General features: G+C 37.1%; 1 protein-coding gene across 1 annotated transcript in view; it reads right to left on the reverse strand.

Annotated features, from left to right (window-relative positions):
• The window catches only part of LOC107563472 (72 kDa type IV collagenase-like), a 33,914-nt gene extending 20,609 nt beyond the window's left edge, over nt 1–13,305 (reverse strand). The window contains exons 1-2 of the mRNA XM_016248362.1: nt 13,019–13,305; nt 12,121–12,347 (exon numbers count right to left, since the gene is read on the reverse strand). Of these exons, the coding sequence (XP_016103848.1) occupies nt 12,121–12,347; nt 13,019–13,171 (380 nt within the window). The 5' untranslated portion in view covers nt 13,172–13,305. The remainder of the gene's footprint in view (nt 1–12,120; nt 12,348–13,018) is intronic.
• Between the last annotated feature and the right edge of the window lie 5,532 nt (nt 13,306–18,837).

The raw sequence follows: 18,837 nt of genomic DNA on the forward strand, positions 1-18,837 counted from the left end.
GAGTGAGGAAAAATGTACACAAGTATCCAACTCAGGTCACACACAGAAAAGGAGGGAAATTAAATAAAGTCAGACAAAAGTCAGTAGAGCAGATTATCTCTTCACAGACACATGCTATGCTGCCACAAAACTACCGTAAATACTCTAGTGGCCGTTACACCGGGAAGAACGTAAGTGTTGACAGATGGAGAACAGCAGCCCATCGCCATCTCAGATTTCGGAGACACACCAGCATGAGAATCATTTTCAGGTTAAAAGGGATAACAGAGAATGGTTTATTACACTTGAATTAACATGTACATTTAAATGTTATGTCATGTTCCACAATGACAACGTCAAACTCGAGTATCATATGCAGTAAACCTTTGGATGCTTCCATGCTCTTTGCTATGCTTTTTGCCTCCCAATAGTTTGCCACCAACTCTTTTTTTTTGCATTACAAAGAGACATGGGGATGTCCAAGCTCTCAGCTCAGTCCAATCATCATCAAGCTATTACAGATCACTCACACACAGCGATCAGAGGACAGCTGGTTACACTGATCACCTGCTGGTGTGCAGCATGGTCTGGTTTCATTCTCCTAAGGAGGGATCTCCGCTTCAAACCTGTCAAACAGAACTGTCAAATTCAAACCTGTTCTGGCATTATAAGGCAGTCTGAAATGGCCCCTACAGAAAAATGGAGCAACATCAAACAAATTTGTCAGGTGTAAAAAACTAAAAAGGTTCTGTACTAATAATCAGTAAGAGAAGCTCTTCAATAGTCCAAGAACAGCATGGGGTGAAACACTGTTATTCTGACCACCCTGGAATACACAGATGATACTGCTAGCCTCTGACAAAAGACAGCCATTTACAATGTACAATGACTACAAGGAACTTTCCGTGCAGCCATCATTACAACACAATCAATGGGGCTGAATGCTCATCAGAGCTCTTGCCATTGTTTGGCAGCCTAGGTTGTATATTTAAATGAAAGAACTTCATGAAACGCTTAATGTTCTTTGCAGGTGCACAGTTATGAAAGCAACTAGCAAATGCTAACTGAACTTGTGGCAGTTATTAGAGCATGTATCTTAATCACATGAAATACTAAAGTTATGCTACTTTCTAGTACCAAACCACAGCACAATCTACAAGGACATTAACTGCGTTTCCATCCACCTATCTTTATGTGCATTTTGGAATATCGCATAAAAAAAATGCTGAATGGAAACACCAAGATGCTCATAAATTCTAAAAATGTGCATAAAAAACTTATGCGCACATTTGAGTAGGATAAACTTTTTATCCGCTAAGAAAAAATGCGCATAAACTACGATGGAAACACATTTACCGAATAAATTCCTCCATGCGCATCGAAAAAGTCATGTGACTTTGCACTATGGGACGGGATAACTTGACTAGCAGTGGACCGATCTCGTTCACAGCATCTATATCAGGGAAGGGCAACTGGAGGGCCGCAATGTCTTTTAGTACGGCCCGCTGGATCACATTAGACTTGGATGATCAATTTTAAAACATTTGAAAAGTAAGTCACGTAAAGATTGCTTTCAGTTTATAATGTTAATACTATCTCCAACCAGGAGAGGTTGCTCGTTTCCAGCCTCCAGTTAATTTCAGCGCAGTAGGACATGAACTCTGTAAACATTCGCTAACTTTAGCAAATAATAAATGAAAAACTGACCATGAAAACAGTATTTCCAGTCAAGATGGTAAACAGATTATCTTTTTTTCAAGTTCAAGGTGATACTTATATGTTTGGAAATCTGTTATTTAACCTACTGTGACCCTGCATCCTCATATCATTTACATTTCACCAGGTTAAAATAATATCTCAAGCTTTATGCTTGATTTATTTTTAACACATTAACTTCTGCAAATTGTATGGTGTAGCGATATGACAGCACCCAAAATACTATCAAACACTCCAACGCAGCTCCATTCTTCGCAAAAGATGGATAAAAAGGTGCACAGGAAACAAAAACCTCGAAAAATGATATACGACCCGCCAAACGCTGGCCAAATCACAGAGATGCTGATTCACACTAATAGTATAACAGGACATTGGGGTACGGCGAAATATGGTAGGTCATTTGCGGGAGAATTTTTACAGACATGGCCGATTCGCACGGGATTAAGATCACAGACAACCTCCCCAATTATTACAAATGACTGGAGGACACCAGGTAATACTAATCTTTTTTCTCCATTCTGTCACCGATGGAGTTTTGGTTCCTTGCCGCTGTCGCCTCTGGCTTGCTTAGTTGGGGACACTTCATTTCCAGCGATATCGTTGACTTGATTACAAAGATATTATTTAAACTGAGCTGGATGTTGACATCACTGAATTCAGTGATGAACTTTAACTGAAAAATTAGTGTTTACTATTGTCATTTTGCATTATTGACACACTATTTTCCTAAAAAGGTTCAGTTGCTTTGACACAATCTGTATTGTGTAGCGTCTGCGTAGGATCATGCTGGAGTGTTGGACTGTTTATGGCTTAAAAGACCCTTTTAGCCTTTTGACATTTGCATATAAATTACAGTTCTGGTCAGAGATGTTACGTTGTATAGGGGTTTTAAATTGCCAAATGGTTCTTCGCCGTCAAAAAGATTAGAACCAGCCCCACGAGAATCCTGGAATCTTCTGATCAAAAACATTCCACAGAGAGCTGTGAATGGCCAAACGAACACACACACACACACACACCCAAACTAACACACACACACACACATACAGACATTTCTTTATTTTAGACTATAATTAATCAGTTATAATTGTATCTGGTATATGCATGTGTTGTGTGTACATTCCCTTGTTAGATTAGATGAGTTACCACTCGTTATTTGTATTAGTTAAAGCCATAAAACACTTATATTCAGGTGTATGTGTGTATCTTTGGTTTAATCTATTCCAGATTATTGTTTCTTGGTATCAATGTTACCTGTTCTTCATTTCTCGGACAATGACGTATAGTATGTGATTGTGAAACGCATCATATGACTCGCACGATATTTTGGGTTAAAACTACGGATATTCCAGACTGGCCATAAAGCATGCAAATGAGCCATAAAACAAGAGACAAAGACGATTCTCCCGCTCAAAATCCATGTCTCTCATTGGTCAGCACACACAGAATAGAAATTCTCAAAAGCGATCAGCCCAAAATAACTTTGCTCAGAAAACTTCTTCTTCGTTTGAGACAACACCTTTCAGGACTCTCAAGACCTTCCTCTTGAGTTTTATTTTCCGGCAGTTTTTACTTTCAAGTAACGTTAGTCGCTGTGGACTTTTTCTTCAGAAGAACCAGAAGTAAAAACTTCCAGCTGACTCCTCACGAACTCATCAAAAGAGCTCCGTTATCTACCGCATCCGGACTCTTTTTCAGCGATCGAAACCAATGCAAGTAACCGCTTAAAATTATTCAGATGCGTGTTTAAATCTCAGTCTCTTTTAAGGTGATTATTGGATTCTTTGATGATTTTTCAGAGGTTGTGGTTAAGTGATGTGAAATACTGCCATTCTTTTCTATTCTCTATCTTTTCCTTACTTTGTTTCATTCTGTGTATATATGTTTTAGTTAGTTATATGTTAGATATAGTTTCATTTTATTAAATCCCTTATATTCACAACGAATTGTCTCTGTTTACTGTTCACAGTTCCAAGTCAATGAATGTTTGAACCTTTGCTACATTTGGCTAAGAATTACTGCTAGCACTGTACAAAGAAGGACAGTTTATTGTTCCGTGGCCAGAAAATAAATATTCCTTGAATTGATAAATGATTATATTGTCTGCTCGGTGGACGGACAGATCAAATAATTGTAATATTGATTCTGCTACAGTTAATTCGAAGATATAATCTAAATATTTATTACGAATCATAACCAGTTATAATTCGTCATAAATATTCCCCTTTTTAGAGCTAATAAATAATAATAAACGTTACAATACGTTATTGCATACGGTTTTATAATGTGCTAGTTAGGTGCAGATATCTGGCACTATTTGCACCAAGTAGTATAAACAGTATTTAACTACAATTATTGCAAAGGAGTAATTTATCTACTGCTATCTCCTTTTCCCACCTGAGCACCACCTGAGTCTTCTCCCATTTCTACCAGTAATGCTTGATTCCACTTCCTGCGTCTGCTACGGTGTTGAAGGTTACCAGGTTGAGGTTCCAAATGGGTTGAAATTTGTATGATATGTCCATTGTGTGAGTAAGATGTGTTTCATATAAGAACTGGCAACTGGACAACCTTGGAATAATATATTGATGTGATTATTCATATAACGAGGCTTGGGCAATTCAAATTATGGGAGGGTGGTGGGAGAAGACTCCAGATGGGAAAACTGTGTGGTGCTGGAAGAGAATAATTCACGGGAGATGAGAAAATGGCGTATTTTTCCCGGGTTTAATAAAAATGCCTCAAGCACCAACACACTTGTCCACATACATGGGGATCGAGTGAGGAAAAATGTACACAAGTATCCAACTCAGGTCACACACAGAAAAGGAGGGAAATTAAATAAAGTCAGACAAAAGTCAGTAGAGCAGATTATCTCTTCACAGACACATGCTATGCTGCCACAAAACTACCGTAAATACGCTAGTGGCCGTTACACCGGGAAGAACGTAAGTGTTGACAGATGGAGAACAGCAGCCCATCGCCATCTCAGATTTCGGAGACGCACCAGCATGAGAATCATTTTCAGGTTAAAAGGGATAACAGAGAATGGTTTATTACACTTGAATTAACATGTACATTTAAATGTTATGTCATGTTCCACAATGACAACGTCAAACTCGAGTATCATATGCAGTAAACCTTTGGATGCTTCCATGCTCTTTGCTATGCTTTTTGCCTCCCAATAGTTTGCCACCAACTCTTTTTTTTTGCATTACAAAGAGACATGGGGATGTCCAAGCTCTCAGCTCAGTCCAATCATCATCAAGCTATTACAGATCACTCACACACAGCGATCAGAGGACAGCTGGTTACACTGATCACCTGCTGGTGTGCAGCATGGTCTGGTTTCATTCTCCTAAGGAGGGATCTCCGCTTCAAACCTGTCAAACAGAACTGTCAAATTCAAACCTGTTCTGGCATTATAAGGCAGTCTGAAATGGCCCCTACAGAAAAATGGAGCAACATCAAACAAATTTGTCAGGTGTAAAAAACTAAAAAGGTTCTGTACTAATAATCAGTAAGAGAAGCTCTTCAATAGTCCAAGAACAGCATGGGGTGAAACACTGTTATTCTGACCACCCTGGAATACACAGATGATACTGCTAGCCTCTGACAAAAGACAGCCATTTACAATGTACAATGACTACAAGGAACTTTCCGTGCAGCCATCATTACAACACAATCAATGGGGCTGAATGCTCATCAGAGCTCTTGCCATTGTTTGGCAGCCTAGGTTGTATATTTAAATGAAAGAACTTCATGAAACGCTTAATGTTCTTTGCAGGTGCACAGTTATGAAAGCAACTAGCAAATGCTAACTGAACTTGTGGCAGTTATTAGAGCATGTATCTTAATCACATGAAATACTAAAGTTATGCTACTTTCTAGTACCAAACCACAGCACAATCTACAAGGACATTAACTGCGTTTCCATCCACCTATCTTTATGTGCATTTTGGAATATCGCATAAAAAAAATGCTGAATGGAAACACCAAGATGCTCATAAATTCTAAAAATGTGCATAAAAAACTTATGCGCACATTTGAGTAGGATAAACTTTTTATCCGCTAAGAAAAAATGCGCATAAACTACGATGGAAACACATTTACCGAATAAATTCCTCCATGCGCATCGAAAAAGTCATGTGACTTTGCACTATGGGACGGGTCATTACAACACAATCAATGGGGCTGAATGCTCATCAGAGCTCTTGCCATTGTTTGGCAGCCTAGGTTGTATATTTAAATGAAAGAACTTCATGAAACGCTTAATGTTCTTTGCAGGTGCACAGTTATGAAAGCAACTAGCAAATGCTAACTGAACTTGTGGCAGTTATTAGAGCATGTATCTTAATCACATGAAATACTAAAGTTATGCTACTTTCTAGTACCAAACCACAGCACAATCTACAAGGACATTAACTGCGTTTCCATCCACCTATCTTTATGTGCATTTTGGAATATCGCATAAAAAAAATGCTGAATGGAAACACCAAGATGCTCATAAATTCTAAAAATGTGCATAAAAAACTTATGCGCACATTTGAGTAGGATAAACTTTTTATCCGCTAAGAAAAAATGCGCATAAACTACGATGGAAACACATTTACCGAATAAATTCCTCCATGCGCATCGAAAAAGTCATGTGACTTTGCACTATGGGACGGGATAACTTGACTAGCAGTGGACCGATCTCGTTCACAGCATCTATATCAGGGAAGGGCAACTGGAGGGCCGCAATGTCTTTTAGTACGGCCCGCTGGATCACATTAGACTTGGATGATCAATTTTAAAACATTTGAAAAGTAAGTCACGTAAAGATTGCTTTCAGTTTATAATGTTAATACTATCTCCAACCAGGAGAGGTTGCTCGTTTCCAGCCTCCAGTTAATTTCAGCGCAGTAGGACATGAACTCTGTAAACATTCGCTAACTTTAGCAAATAATAAATGAAAAACTGACCATGAAAACAGTATTTCCAGTCAAGATGGTAAACAGATTATCTTTTTTTCAAGTTCAAGGTGATACTTATATGTTTGGAAATCTGTTATTTAACCTACTGAGACCCTGCATCCTCATATGAGGACATTATATTTTAGTGAAATTCTCTGTGACTATACATGCCACAGTTTTAAGTCTGGATATCCTGTACAGAGCACATTCAGGGCTTTTCAGAGATACTGAATGTTTGGAAGTTTCACCATGACCACTTCCTCTCCTTGGTCTTCCAAAATGTCTGATATTAATTTAGTGACACTCTTATGGAAATATGATAATATTTTGTAATATTGATTTCATTCACCGGGACTAAAACCATGTTTATTATGCATTTTGGGAGACACAACAAATGAATAGGGAAATAAATTAAATTTCATTTACATTTACATTTAGCAGACACTTTTATCCAAAGCGACTTACAAATGAGGACAATAAAAGCAGTCAAAACTAACAAAAGAGCAACAATATATAAGTGCAAATGACAAGTCTCGGTTAGCCTAACGCAGTACACGTAGCAAGGTGTATATATATATATATATATATATATTATACACACACAGACACACACACACTCACACACACACAAAGAAAAACAAGTAGATAGAATAGAAAAATAGAAAGTTTTTTTTTTTTTTTTTAAATAAAAATAAAAAAGAAGATAAATATAGATGAAGTAGAAAGTAGATATAGAAAGTGTTAGAGTTAGAGGGTCAAATAAAGGTGGAACAGATGTGTTTTTAGTCGTTTCTTAAAGATGGTTAAGGACTCCACCATGAGGGAACAGTTAATGAAAAAGTCAGTGAAAGTGATTTTGTGCCTCTTTGAGATGGCACAATAATACGCCGTTCACTTGCAGAACGCAAGATTCTAGAGGGCACATAACTCTGAAGTAATGAATTTAGGTAAATGGGTGCAGAGCCAGTGGTGGTTTTGTAGGCAAACATTAATGCCTTGAATTTAATGCGAGCAGCTACTGGTAGCCAGTGCAAACTGATGAACAGAAGTGTGACATGCGTTATTTTCGGCTCATTAAAGATTAATCTTGCAGCGGCATTTTGGATTAATTGTAGAGGTTTGATAGAAGTAGCTGGAAGACCTGCCAAGAGATCATTGCAATAGTCCAGCCTGGATAGAACAAGAGCTTGAACAAGGAGTTGTGTTGCATGTTCAGAAAGAAAGGGGCGGATCTTCCTAATGTTGTATAAAGCAAAAAAAAAAAAAAAGTAGATAAAAAAGAAAAATAAAAAGTTTTTTTTTTTTTTTTTAAATAAAAATAAAAAAGAAGATAAATATAGATGAAGTAGAAAGTAGATATAGAAAGTGTTAGAGTTAGAGGGTCAAATAAAGGTGGAACAGATGTGTTTTTAGTCGTTTCTTAAAGATGGTTAAGGACTCCACCATTGCCTCAGAGAGTGGATAGAAGGATGAAAACGAGTGTATGTTTGCTGGTAAGATGTGTTTGACAGTTTGAAAATTTCAATATTCCTATGAAATATAATATATTATTATGAAAATCTTGTCAATTATTACTCCCATTATTACACTTCTTTGTTCATTACATGTTGCCCCAAAAACACATTAATATGCAAATTAGATTTAGTTTATAGATACAATATATATAAGGAGACAACTTTGCCATTTTATACACATTTTGCATAAAGAAAAATGGTATATCAAAAATCCTGAAAACTAAAAATGTATTGGTAATTTAAAAACAAATCTACTGTTTTTGCCTATGCATGTTCATTCATGTCTTTTTATTAAATAATTTTTTTTTAATTGAGTCCCGATGTCCTCCATCAAGGACGTAGCATAACTTCTGAAAGAAATATAATTTTTTTTAAAACATTTTTTTAATGCTCTAAACAATGTAATGACATGAAAAAATGCAATTTTTTTCCTAAAATGTTTTGCGAGATGGTATAGGATCAAGCGGACAAGTAGTAGGATGATTGGAAAGGATGAGTTTAGAGACTTCTGCCTCAGAGAGTGGATAGAAGGATGAAAACGAGTGTATGTTTGCTGGTAAGATGTGTTTGACAGTTTGAAAATTTCAATATTCCTATGAAATATAATATATTATTATGAAAATCTTGTCAATTATTACTCCCATTATTACACTTCTTTGTTCATTACATGTTGCCCCAAAAACACATGAATATGCAAATTAGATTTAGTTTATAGATACAATATATATAAGGAGACAACTTTGCCATTTTATACACATTTTGCATAAAGAAAAATGGTATATCAAAAATCCTGAAAACTAAAAATGTATTGGTAATTTAAAAACAAATCTACTGTTTTTGCCTATGCATGTTCATTCATGTCTTTTTATTAAATATTTTTTTTTAATTGAGTCCCGATGTCCTCCATCAAGGACGTAGCATAACTTCTGAAAGAAATATAATTTTTTTTTAAACATTTTTTTAATGCTCTAAACAATGTAATGACATGAAAAAATGCAAATTTTTTCCTAAAATGTTTTGGCGGGTCTTAAGAGGTTAAATCGCCATCACACCACTATGCACAAACAACAGGGACGCCAGAGTTGCACTTGCCTCAAATTTCAAAGGTAAAATGCATTGTCAACAAAAGCTTTTTTGCCAAATGCATGACAGAAACTATAAACTATGTTCTATGAACTAGCACTGAACTATGTTCTTAGGGTTTCCGCGGGTCCTTTAAAAGTCTTCAGTTAAATCGTTTAAATTTAAGGCCATGAAAACTCTTAAATTATACATAAAGTCTTAATTATTAGAGGTCTTAAATTTAGGGACAGAAAGACAATAATTGCTATATAGATTAGTATGTCGATTAAACTAGTATGTCGGCTATGATTTCACTGAATAAACTTGACCACTGCACATTTCAAAGTCAGGCGCTGCGCTGCTTTGTACTGCAGTTACCGGGGAAACTGCTATATTTCTGCAGTTCCGAAAGTGAAACTTGCTGGCAGAGAACGAATTTGCTTTTTCAATAAGCCCGTCTGCTATTTTTGCTACATATTCTTAAATGTGAACCAGTGGATCGACAAAAAGCTAATGCGTTATAAAAATCGAAACAATTAAGACATGAATATATATTTATATGTTATTTAATATAATAATTGATTGATAATAATTGTTTAAATTAATAATTGATAATTTTGACTCATCTCTTTTCTTAAAAATTGTTTAAAGGCTGAAATGTGAAGTGCATTTCGATTTTAAAAATCCTGCAGTTACCTGGTTATTTTATGGTACCATTTGGAATAACTTTTTTTTTGTTTGTTTTAATAAGCCCTTTTTAACTGTCTTCTTATGTTGTTTTGAAAATGTTCTGTAGGCCACTAATAAAAAAATAGGACCTCTGTACATTTGTTTGTTGCAAATTTACAGACAATGCAATTGAGATGTTTATTTGTTGGGGTAATATTGCTGTCAACTGACAACAGTTTCCCTTCTGAATTAGCTTAACTGCACACGTTTTATAGTTAATAAAATATTTAAAAACAAATTACATTAATTATACTTTAATTTCCTTCAATAAAAAGGAAATTGAGTAAAACGGTGTAACAGGTGTGTGGACGTGGATTAGCAATCTGGCCCCTTGGTATAAAGGAGAAAAAATGCTGGCCCTCGTCACTATCAAAGTTGCCCATCCCTGATCTATATGTTGTTATGGTCATTCTGAAATGCCTGAGCAAAATCTGTCGTCAAAGTATTTCTGTATAATTGTCTTACACGACTACGTTCCCAAACAGCAGCATCCACCTCCTAAAGCATTGACAGCATTTATTATGTTACGTCTGCTCGCTCTGCAAGCAGATAATGCAAATAATGAAAATCATATATGAAAATTATTATATTCAGTGGCTTCTCCTATATTCTTAGTGATATTTAGTGCCACAGTTTACCAGGAAGTGACGATTTTGTTCTCTTTGACTCATTGGATGGAAACAGTGCTTTATTCGCATATGTTTTATGCGATATTCCAGTTTTGCGCATAAATTTAATTTGAATCTTTGGATGGAAACATCGCTAATGGCATTCTACAAGTCAACCTGCAAAATAGTGAGCCTATGGACCTTAGTCAGATTAGAACTTATTTAACGAGACAGTTCACCCCAAAATAAAAATGCATTCATTATTTACTCATCTTCATGTCATCCCAAACCTGCATGCTGGAACACAGAAAAATATATTTTGAAGAATGTTGGTGAGGAATCTTTTTTCAAGTTTTGTGACAACTGACATTCATTGTATGGACATTGTATGTTTCACAAAAGTAAGAAAGTTAAGCAAGTTTGTAATGACATAATGGTGAGTAAATGATGGCAATTTCCATTTTTGGGTGAACCAAACCTTTAATTTTACATGAATGAAAAGGTTGTGAGGGATAAAAGTACAATCTGTTCAGCCGATGAAATACTGAAATGTCTTTCCAAAAAATTTCCCGTAGGCAAAACTGTAAAACATGAGTTCTGAAAATTAGATGTAACCTCAATACAGCATGATAAATTTGAATATTAACATTCTGAAGAGAGCATCCCTAGGTTTGAAACTGAAAACCAATTGTGACAGAGACTCAGAGTTACAGTTACAGTTTCATAAGTAGGAAGCTTCACAGCTTCACTTAATGTACAGAACAGCACATTCGGGAATGATAAACTGTCTGCAAATGCCAACCTGATTGTACAATTTTTATTGCAATTATTATTGATGTTAACTGCTGTTTAATATTAATTAACATTTAATGAGGAGCTAGGCTTAATTTAAACTTCTTTATGAAGGCTCTAAATCTAAATATCTGTTAAATTAGCAAAGCTGACACTGGCAGAAAATCAATGGCTGAGCCATTTCTTCCACAAATCTGTGTAGGGAGCCTGAAAACTTTACTGGTAAAGCAACATAGTTGTGGTCATGACTCATTTAAACACTGTGAGGACATGTAGGCCAGTGAATATCCTCAAGATCCCAACTCTGTCCTTTTTGTTACAAAAGACTATTGATCACTTGTTTTGTGTTTGATTGTTGGCCAATTCCTTCAATGACAGTAAATATTCATTCATGGCCAAACATTTCTTGCATTTCCTGTAGTCTGCACAACTTTATAACCTAATACATTTAGATTTGTTGTTCCTTTTTAAGCTCCACCTCCAACATAGCCACAAAAGTCCCGCTGGGAACATTCTTTAAAGATATGATGATAGTGCACTCTTTTGTTTTGAATGGCCTACTGACACACAAATATGATACATGTTTCTTTTTAAAAATATTTTTTGTAAGCACAAAACTTCTTGCTCTCTAACTAATAAAAGATCACATTTTTAATACTGAATCATTGGTGTTGACAGGATTGTAAATGTATATTAAACGGTTAAAGTGACTGACAAACAGTAAGGAGACTTAGCTCAGCATTGTCTGAGGTATAAAACACACACCTGTAGGTAATGTTTTTCTGTCCCCACTTGGGCTTCCTGTGAAAGAAATTGTAATTGGCCACATCAGGAACTCCACATCGTGGTTTCTTCATGATCTCTACTGTCTTCTGGTCAATGTCTCCTGTCTCAGGTAAAGCAAAAAACTTCTGCATCTTCTTCAGTGTGTCCTTCAACACCATCAGATTACACCTGTCTTTTGGGCAGCCATAGAACTTATTTAAGTAGTGCTGTAAAAAAGATTAGTAAGGATACAATGAAAGACAGACAGACAGTGAGAGAGAGAGAGAGAGAGAGAGAGAGAGAGAGAGAGAGATGTGTCAACTTTACTGGAACTGTTTAACACACATTTTCCCAACCACCATGTAAACACATACCCCCAGTTTCACAGACAAGGCTTAAGCTAGTCCTGGACTAAAATGCATGTTTGAGCTGTTTTAACTGAAAGCCAGTTGCACTGACATATCTTAAAATTTGTCAGTGTTATTCTTTTGTCTCAAGATGCACACCAGTAATGTTTTTTTTCCTAAATCACATTTATAAAAGCTACTTAAATTCCCTAATTGAACTAAGACTTAATCCTGGCTTAGTCTAAGCCCTTTTTGTGAAACTGGGCCATAGTGTACTTGTGCTTTACATTTTCCATAGATATTGCAACAGTTAATAAAGGTTGGAAGTTACATACTGTGCAACTACTTAAAATGATACAATTGTGAAAAATGTTGAAGTTAAAGTTCTGAGGGACCCAACAATAATATACAGAAATAACAAACAAAAAAAACGTATTTAAAATGTATTATAAATATGTTTGTTAAAGGAAATAATTATTAGCCAATAAAAATAATAAGCTTGCTAACTAACGAACTGCTCTATTCTTTCAGCGAAATGAAAATGCACTCACCAGAGCCACTTCTTTGTCTGTGAAAGAAGTATCATCACCTGGAAACTTTATGATGGGTGAGGGCGCAGCAAAAGTTTGCAAGGAAGCAAGAAACTGTACGAGGAAAACTTTGAGGACAACATGCCTACAGCCGAAAAACTTAAAGCACATCATTTTGGTTGAAAATAAGGTTAGGAACAGGCCTTTACGACGTGTTCTCCGAGCTCCAAGTTTCTCTGACTGCACTGCAAACGTTCTTTCTTTTCCTCAGCGACACATCCTGCTTTCGTGGTCTGTGGAATAGGTTCTGCTTAGGAATGTAGTCCTGGTGAGGAGGCCTAGTCAGCATCTGCTGTGTATTAGTCAGTTTTTTAAATGGTAAATTTGTATTACAGTATTATATTTGAATATATAATACAATATTTATTCGCATAATTTACCATATAGCACACACACACACACACACACACACACACACAGGGTTCTGTGTTTTATGAGGACCTAACTTTACATTCTATCCCATAACCCTTAACACTTAGGCTACATAAAATTTTCTGCATTTTCACATTTCAATCAATTAATCAATCAATCAATCAATCAATCAATCAAAGTACCTAATTGACACAACCCTAATAGAGGATATACAAGATAAGAGCAGGCAAATAGAGGGGTAAAAAACATAAATAATATATATATATAAATGATATAAATAATACTAATAATACAAATATACTAACATTAATGAAAATAATATATTATTAAAAAAGTTATTTATAACAATGTTAAGGTCCTATATAGCACTTTCAAAGCATGCTTCTTCATAGAATCTTATAAAAAGGGTTCTATTTAGCACCAAAAAGGGTTCTGCTATTGTTATTGTTCTGCTAAGCCCATGGACACTCACTTGGTACGGTCTAGAACAAGTTTTTATTACGAGTGTTTATCTGTTTGATTAGTAAAAGTTCTCATGTACTCTCATGTTTTTAATGATTTTGACAGACAGGCTTGACCGAGTTCAATAATTCAAAGAAAGGAAAGGTCTTCCCTCTGGTGGCGTAGTCATGAAAATACATGATGAAATTAAAGGGCTCATATGATGCGTTTTCAAGTTTTCCTTTCTCTTTGGAGTGTTACAAGCTCTTGGTGCATAAAGAAGATCTGTAAAGTTGGAAAGACTAAAGTCTCAAATCCAAAGAGATATTCTTTATAAATTTAAGAGTCAGCCACGCCTACCTAAAACGGCTCGTTCTAACACGCCCCCACATATCTACGTCACTATGTTGGAAGATTTGCATCACACTGCCCAAATGTTCACGCAAAAAAAGAAGGCGTATCTTTTATTCTCGCTGTAGTATTGTTGTTGCCGCCGCCATGTCGTGAAGGCGCTGTGTGCTTCGTAGTGAAAGCGAAACTACTTTGTTTGGCCTTCCAAAAGAGGACGATATCTGCTTCGTCATGCCTGGAGCTGATCCGCCGCTAACTCTAGCCCCCGGCCTCTGCTCACTCTAGGCCACCGTGTGTGACGCTGTGTTTCGTTGTGAAAGCGAAACTACTTTGTTTGGCCTTCCAAAAATGGACAAGACTAGAAATCAGTGGTTAAGTTGTATTTACAACACTGTTCCAAAAGACAGTAGAAGTCATTATAATCCATAATTATGTCCCCACTGGATGCAACGAATGCCTGGTTTATAATGGGTTTTCATGTTTTTGAATCATCGCGGCCTGACAGGGCATCATGACAATATGGTAGGGGCGTAACATTTCCGTCTCTCGCTTGAGGTATTCGGCCAATCACAACGCACTGGATAGCTGGCCAATCACAGCACACCTCGCTTTTTTAGAACGATGAGCTTTGTAAAAATCGACGCGTTTCAGAAAGGCGGGGCATAGAGGAGAAATAATAATGTACAGTATGTGGGAAATAATGTGTTTTTTGAACCTTAAACCACATAAACACATTTCATTACACCAAATAATGTTCTTTTTAGCAGCATCATATGACCCCTTTAAAAGTTTCACATCGCCATCCTAAAATGGCGCACATTTTGCACTTTATTATTTTTTATATATATTAAAAATAAGCGTTCTTTGCTACTCTGTATATTAAAAAAATTTGGACCTGTATCTCGCTCTCTGGACTAAATCCCCCCCCCTCTTTGCAACTTACAAAAATTAAAGCCTGACATTATTTTATTTTTCTCTGTAACATTTAAGTCTAAGTTATTTTGAGTAATTTGTGATTTGTATTTGTGTATAGCAGCTTTTTGGTTTTACAGTCTTTTTGATACTGCAGTGCACCACATTTGTAGTTTGTGGTCACCTATAAAGTGCACATAAATGTTTCTATTACTAATTAGTAAATAATGGTAATCACAAGATATTAACATTGGTATTAATGTTACCAAAATAGTGTGAGGGATCTGTGAATCAAAACCTTAGTAAGTGTGCCCTCTGGTGGTAGACATAAGCCTTCACATACTTTGATGTGTGCTCAGTGGGGTTTATTGAGCTTCAGCAGGCCTGGCCCTGCAGTTCGCCCCTGGATTTCCTCTAACTCCTCTTGACGTCTCTCTTTTTCTCCATTGGAGGGATTAATGTCAACAGTATATTGATGTGATCTCTTTATAGGAGAAAGCTGGAGGACTTAGCATTGCAATCGAACAGGCTGAACGCTCTCAAAAAGGATTTCTACTGCATATCTCACCTGTCAATTCTCTTGCACTGAGAGGAGTTAATTTTTTATCGCTGAGTGTTTGCCAGTGGAAAGAGAGAGAGCGTTATGTTCATTTGACTGTGATGCACGTGTTCATCTCATTTCATGCTCGGGACCGTAAACAGAAAGGAAACCATTTTCACTTGTCTCGTTCTCTCTTCATTTCTCTCTGTCTGTTTGGCTGTGCCGCTCTCACCTCTTTCTCCCTCCTCCTTTTATATGATGAAATCAACATTTGGCCTGTATCAGCGAATAGAGGTGTCCTGTTTTCTCAGAGCTTTGAATGCAACTGCGCTTATGAATGCACAACAGGCATAGGGAGACTGAGATGATAAACTTTGATTTGTATGCAAATTGTTTCTTTTGTTCTGCATTTGTTGGCTGCCAGAGATCTTTTACTTATAGCCTGCTCTCTCCTTTTCTGTTTCTCTCTCGCTGATACTCTCCACCCCCCCGAACATGCTTCCTCCACCAGAATGCAAATGCACAACTGATTCATCTGTTAGTTGATAAAACATTTAATCAACATCCCTGGCAGAGTTTAAAACTAAAGAGGCTACATTCATAAGATGACTCTGTAGGAGTCGGAAAATCCTTTGACAAAGTGAAAACATCATATTTCACTCTGTCTGGCATTTCTCTCTAGTTAGTTCCTCAGGGCCAGTCTCTGTGTCTGTTCAAGGGCCATCTCGCTCTCTCTTCCTCTCGCATTTTCCGTGTTGTCACTAGTGTAAGGGGAATGCTACATGAGGCTGGTGACTGTCCTCGTCCCCTCTTTCTCTCACATCCAGCTGGCCCTTGCTTCTCCTCTTGAACCACCAGTGTGATTCTTGACTCCAGACGTCCCAGCTGGTTGAATCAGGCCAGTCAACAGGCCAAACTGATTCTGAGGGGGTACTGCAGGGTGTCGGGGATTCATCTGGGTCATGTCAGAAGATCTGTCAACACATCAGTCCGTTTGGGACGTGTTCTGACCGTGTTCATATGTGCCACTGAGGTGTGACCTGCCCCCGCTACATTGGACATTTGTGGTCCTGTTCCAATTTGGATGGAAAAGTGTACAAGTGCTCACAACAGAGTGAATTAATTTTGCGATGAAGGGCAAGTGTACAAGTCTGACCTACAAAGTGAATTTCAGGGCAGTTCACTTGCACTCGCATGCTTGTCAATTCGGAGAGGGTTTTGTGCACTAGCAAGTACTTTTTAAAGAGAACTTTTCATCAATCCTTGTTTCAATGAGCATTTTAGGTGAATAATGCCATTTTTAATGCCTAAAGCAGTAGTTCTCAAACTTTTTGACTCTAGGAACCCCCATTGTCCAAGATAAGATTTGAAGGGCCCACTTCTCTAGTTGTTTGTTGTTTACTGGATTTTGAAAAATGTAGATGAATAAAATTGAATTGAAAACTCAAATTCTATAGGCTACCTGCTAAAATGTTTAATAACTGGGAAAAATGTAAATGGCATTTTAAGATTTTATTAATTTATATATATATATATTTTACAGGTTTCATTAGCTTTTATAAGGAAGACACACACACACACACACACACACACATGGAAAGAGCACAGCAACTTTACAACTGTTCAATTAAAGGGGTCTTATGATGCTTTTTAAAGATCATTATTTTGTGTATTTGGTGTAACAGAATATGTTGACATGCTTTAATGTTAAAAAAACACATTATTTTTCAAATACTGTACATTATTGTAGGTCCTCTATGCCCCGCCTCTCTCAAACGCTTCGTTTTCTACAAAGTCCCTCTCTATAAAATGCATTGCTGTTCTGTTGTAAGTGATCTTAAAGATTCCTAAATGCATCTACTTTCGAAAGGCCAAATAAAGTGCTTTTGCTTTCACACTGAAACACACAGCGTCTCCCTGACATGGCTTCATCAACACTAACTGTGGTTACTGAAACCACGCCTTCTTTCTTTGCTTGCACATTTGGGGGCATTATGCTAATATTTCCACATAGTGAGGTAGATATGTGGGGGCATGTTAGAACGAGCCGTTTTAGGGGGGCCGTGGCAGAGTCTTAACTTTGATAAAGAATATCTCTTTGGTTTTGAGACTTTAGTCTTTGCAACTTCAGGGATCTTATCTATGCACAATCAGCTTGTAACACTCCAAAGAGAAAGGAAAACTTGAAATCGCATCATATGATCCCTTTAAAATAAACGTATTTTGCTCCATACAACGTGTCTGTTGTCTTTGATTAGCCTAAAAGTAAAATAAAATGACATTCAGAGGACTTAAAGCGAAAGTCCCCCAAACGTCCCGAATGGCCGCTGCACGTCCTGTGAACGTCCCCTTGAACGTCCGGAGGACGTCTTCGCAAACGTCTGCTCGACGTCAAGGGGACCCTACACGCTGACGTCCGGGGGACATTCGCAGAGGCCATTTAGGGGACATCCTGGGGACCTTTTTTGTTAGCTGAATTGTTTCTTTGTATAGAATTTAGAGCTAGCAAAGAACTCAACTCAACTAACAGAAAGATGCCTTACGTTAATACCAAAAGGCACTCCGAAAATTTTAAATGAATACAGGTTTGGCGCATTTTAAGTACCATTGTAAAGCTAATTTCGTGAAGTAGGCTACATGCCCTTATATTTACATGACACATATTATAGAGCAGAGCTAGAAACACTAGGATGAATTATTGATCATAAACCCATTATCTCTAGCATAATTTATTCATGAGCGCATTAACAAGCTACTCAAACGCTTCAGAGTGATTGTTTCCCTATTGTTGTTACTATTTTAATCTCAAAGGCTAATTCTGAAAGGATGATTCCACGGGCTTTTGTTTGATTGGCGTTTTGTTGAAGAAAACAGCATTTGTGAAATCATTTTGATTTACGCTTTTTTCCTCGCCGGTGTTTTTTTTTTGAGAGCGAACTTGTAAACACTGATGGAATAACGTGCTCCATAATGACAGAGTGGGCGCGCGGAATGTCTCCTGTGGCGTCTCTCCGTCTCAATAATAGGTCAACAGCTGTATTAAAAAAAAAAATCACATTTCTTGGCAGTCGCAAAGGTTAGCTCGTCGTGCTTGGAGAAGCAACCGGAGCACTCTGATCGGCGGAATATCTTGGTGGAGATGAGCGGAGCTGCCTTTGATGAG

This window comes from Sinocyclocheilus grahami, unplaced genomic scaffold (assembly GCF_001515645.1).
Source record: "Sinocyclocheilus grahami isolate Dianchi unplaced genomic scaffold, SAMN03320097.WGS_v1.1 scaffold876.1, whole genome shotgun sequence".
NCBI lineage: Eukaryota > Metazoa > Chordata > Actinopteri > Cypriniformes > Cyprinidae > Sinocyclocheilus > Sinocyclocheilus grahami.